Here is a 4,153-nt window from a genome sequence, read left to right as displayed (position 1 = left end):
ATTCCTTGCTTTACCCATATTATATCTCTTAGCCTGATGAGTCCATGTGAACCTGCCCTCTCATCTGGCCATCAACTCTAGGAATGGAATTTATTCTGACAGCTTCAACAGCAAGGTGGTTAATGTGCATCATAAGGAAGAATCACTCGTCCTTTTGCCTTGGCGTCGGGTTCTCATTGTACAACCCTGTACAGTACTTCAACAACTAGTTTTTTTTTGTTGTATTTTTTAAGATTTAAAAAGCAAAGAGTTACAAAACTGTTTGTAATTAACTTGAAATAGAAAAGATAGCACTTTTTTTAAATCCCATTATATAGTACACAGTATAAATTACAGAGTATTCAAATGCACAAATGCATCTGTGTAACATTTATCAAATGTAATCTGTGTGTCTATGTGCACACGTGTGTGTGTGTGTGTTCCCAAGAGTTTGGTTGCCTGCCTCTCTGACGCTGGACCTCTGGCTGTTACGTATGGCAGTGTTCCAGGTCTGGCACGCTGCTGTTGCAGTATCGCATGTTGTTGGGGATGTGGCAGTCTGTGTAATTGATGCCCCCATTTGGGGTGTAAATGGGCTGCAGTCTGAAATCTCCTTTAAGGAGCTGATCATTATTTAAGGAGACGATCTGAAAACTGGTTTCTGTCATCTCCAGGATGGAGTTGTCCTTCTTGGTACCAGCCTCGCAATAGTCGTCTTTCCGTCGACCCCGGTTGTACTTCCACTTCTGGGAGGTGTAGCGCCCCTTTTTGTGCATATGCCAGCAAAAGACGCTGAGCAAGACCACAAGCACAAATATCACCGCACCCCCGATCAAACCCGCCAGCAGAAAAGGGGAGCCCATACTGTGGGAAGTTGTCTGCTCATGGCTCGAAGCGGTGTTGCTGCCATTGTTCAAATAGGAGGCATGGGTGGTGGCCTCGGAGCAGACAGTGTCTTCTACGGCGCGGTAGTTAAAAGCATCTAGTGGCACTAAGCAAATCCGGTAGGTGGATCTGGGCTCCAGATTAACCAGGCTTAAGTGTTGCTTCTCACCACTGACGATGCGTTCCTGAACGATGCCCCCTACCAGACTGTGGCCCATCTTTACCCATGTGAGTTTGTAGGCCATCACAGTAAAGAGAGACAGCCAGCTGACTTGAATGGATGTATCATTCACAAAGTGGATGGAGAGCTGGATCCGTTCAGATATCGGTGGAGTGGCTCTTTCTCTGCCATCCCAGTCAGGAATCGTGGGCAGTTTGGATGGAGTAGGAGCTGGAGCAGTATAACTTCTGCTAGGGGTTGGAACAGAGAGGGTAGGAGGCTGGGTTGTTGGAGAAGCTGTACTTGGGGCTGGAGTGAAGAGAGGCAGGCCGGGGGTTGTGGTGGGACATGACAAGAGATTCATATTCAATTCCCTGACAGCCATCCCCCGGACTTGTTCAGGACCTTGGCACATAAAACCCCGCACATTGAGAGATGAAGGGATATATTTGAGCCATTCCGTGACCCATTTAATACTGCAGTCACAAAACCAAGGGTTATTCCGAGCAGTGAGCTGCTTCAGGTTGGAGAGATTGTCAAAGACCCCTTGAGTCAACATTCGCAGTTGGTTGTTGGATATATCCAGTCGTTCCAGCTTCCGGAGGTTCGAGAAGGCTGTCAAAGGGATGTGGTTTATCTGGTTGTCCTGCAAATACAGCCTGATCAGATGCGTACCTGGGAGATCAGGTGGGGGGTAGGAGAGCGAATTCCGGACTATGGAGAATTCCTTGAGCTTGGTGAGATGGCTGAAGGTGCCCTCAACAATGCCCTTATTGGTCAAAAGATTCCCATCCACGATCAGCCGCTCCAGGCTGGTGAGGTTCTGAAACGCCATGTCTGATATGACGGCAATCCGATTTTCGTCCACCCTCAGCTCTTGCAAGTCCACAGGGAGCCCAACGGGCACACTGCTCAGGTGGTTCTTGGACAGAAACAACAATTTGAGGCTAATAGCCTCCCGGAAAGCCCCGTCTTCCACCCCGACCGTGGATATAGAGTTGTCATCCAGGTGAAGCTCTTCCAGCTTCAGGAGCTGGGCAAGGGCGGCCCGTGAAATGGTCTGAATGTTGTTTTCCTGCAAATGGAGAACACGCACGTTCTTGGGCAGGTTCATGGGGAATTCATCCAGTTGGTTGCCATAAAGGTAGACCGTGTGCACGGATTGTACATTGTGCAGCTCTGCAGGAAATCCAGCATTATTAATTTGGTTGTTGTGGAGGTAGAGAACGGTTACGCCCTCCGGGATCCCAAGAGGCACTGAGGTCAAGCTTCGCTCGTTACAGTAGACAAAGTTCCTGTCACAGCGGCACACGCTAGGGCAGGCCAAGAGTTTTGATACTTGTGAGTAGAGCCCCAGGGAAATGATAAGCCAAGACTTCAGGAAAAAAGCCCCAAGGCTGGGCCACTTTGTGGTCTGCAGGCCCATTTCTGAAGGACAGAAAAAAATATATAACACAGTGGGCAAAAATAAAAAGAAATTAATAATAATAATAATAGTAATAATAATACTACTAAAATGAATAGCAGATTAAAAAATGACTGAATAGGGTTCTGTCAAAGTCCAGAACTCAAGCTAGCCAAAACGTTCTGAGGGCATACGGGGAGAAATAATCTTCCTGTTGCCTCCGGTCTTATCAGCCTGTGTTGCCCTCTTTGCTGTTGTCTTCCATGTGCAAAAAAATTCAGTAGGGAGAATTTTCCATGCAGGCAACAAGTGATGCCAAGTGAGGAGTAGTGGCAACACAATACAAGCCAAACCACGTAGGCAGAGCTCCTGTCTTCCGGTGGTAGGTCAGGCCAGCGTGCATCCACCTATGGATCTCTTGATTAAGCACAATCTGCAATCTGTTGTAGAAAAAAGAGAAAGCAGTGAATTAAAGGTAAGAATCAAAGAAGTACCAACATGACTCTAAGCTTTTCACAAATAATGTTCTTGAGACTGAGTGTTGGGAGATAGGTTGGTGTTGAGTGATATTTTAAGTCACCGTTAATTTAGTTGAAAAGGTATTCAAGAAACACATGATTAAATTCTCTTCAAAGGGAAACCATAATGCTAATCCCTCAGTATCATTAAACATATTGTGAATTGTACATCCCAAAGGGCACCTTCTCTTAAGTACCTAATTGCATATCCAAATAGTCAAGTGCAACAAGCACACAGCTGATTCCACAGAATCGCTAAATATAACTGCCTACAAATCTTACTGGTCAGCCTTGTTTCAAGATGAAGAAGGAGACAGCAATTAGCAAAAGTAAAGGGGAAATGTGAAGCTATACAGAATTAAAAATCCTAAAAACGCAAAATGAGAACAAAGTCATTTGAAGACTGCATCCATATTTTTAAAAATTCTTTTAAATACATTGTTTTCCGAATACCTTTATTTTATATCTTTCATATATGCTATAAAACAGCTATAGCTGTAAAATCTTCCATCTCTTCTTAACATCTGTTTTAAAATTCTAATAATAAAAGCTATGTCTACTTAGTGGGGAATTTTTGGGAATACAATATAAAGGAAAGATAATAAAGATTATTCATTACATTATCACCCAGAGATACTAATACATTTATTTATTTCTTCTTTTTTATGCATATGCATAACAAATTTGAATTGTTATTTATCTTCCTTTTTTGTTGCTCTCAGTGTCTGTCACAACCACATTTTACGTAATTAAAAAATCATGCATCCTCTTCATAGGACACTGATTAAACTCTATAAACATAATGTACAGAAGCACAGGGAAAGGCAGAGAAAAGATTTCTCCCTGCTTCCCACTTCCTCTTGCCCTCCTCTTTTGTCTTCCTTCAAAATAGCTTACGCATGAGTTGCCAAGGAGACTGACCAAACGCAAGTCCATGACACAGTTTCACAGCCCCCTCCTTTGAGACCTCCAGGTACAGATGAGACACACCATTTTGATTCCTTTAAGAGTTACAAGTCTCATGATTGAAAATCAATTATTTTTTCAACACTACCATCTCCCTGTCTATAAGTGCTTTCTTGCTTTGATAGGACTTTTAGCAAATTCTGAAATTGACGGAAGTAAAGGCAATCCGAGGGTAGCAATCAGGCCTCTTTGCTCCAGAATGTGTTCCATTTGTTTTCAGATTCGAGAGGTAAAGAAGCT

The 4,153-nt window shown here is 43.7% G+C and overlaps 1 protein-coding gene across 1 annotated transcript; it reads right to left on the bottom strand.

Annotated features, from left to right (window-relative positions):
* Positions 1–467: 467 nt before the first annotated feature.
* Positions 468–2,450, bottom strand: FLRT2 (fibronectin leucine rich transmembrane protein 2; the record flags this gene model as incomplete). Its single annotated transcript, XM_080708123.1, has 1 exon — positions 468–2,450. The coding sequence occupies one exon, from the start codon at positions 2,448–2,450 to the stop codon at positions 468–470; it is 1,983 nt and encodes a 660-aa protein (XP_080564249.1).
* Between the last annotated feature and the right edge of the window lie 1,703 nt (positions 2,451–4,153).

This window comes from Muscardinus avellanarius (genome assembly GCF_963383645.1).
Source record: "Muscardinus avellanarius genome assembly, chromosome: 12".
NCBI lineage: Eukaryota > Metazoa > Chordata > Mammalia > Rodentia > Gliridae > Muscardinus > Muscardinus avellanarius.
Note: the sequence above shows the minus strand (reverse complement) of the source record. Positions and strands in the feature narration are given on the sequence as shown.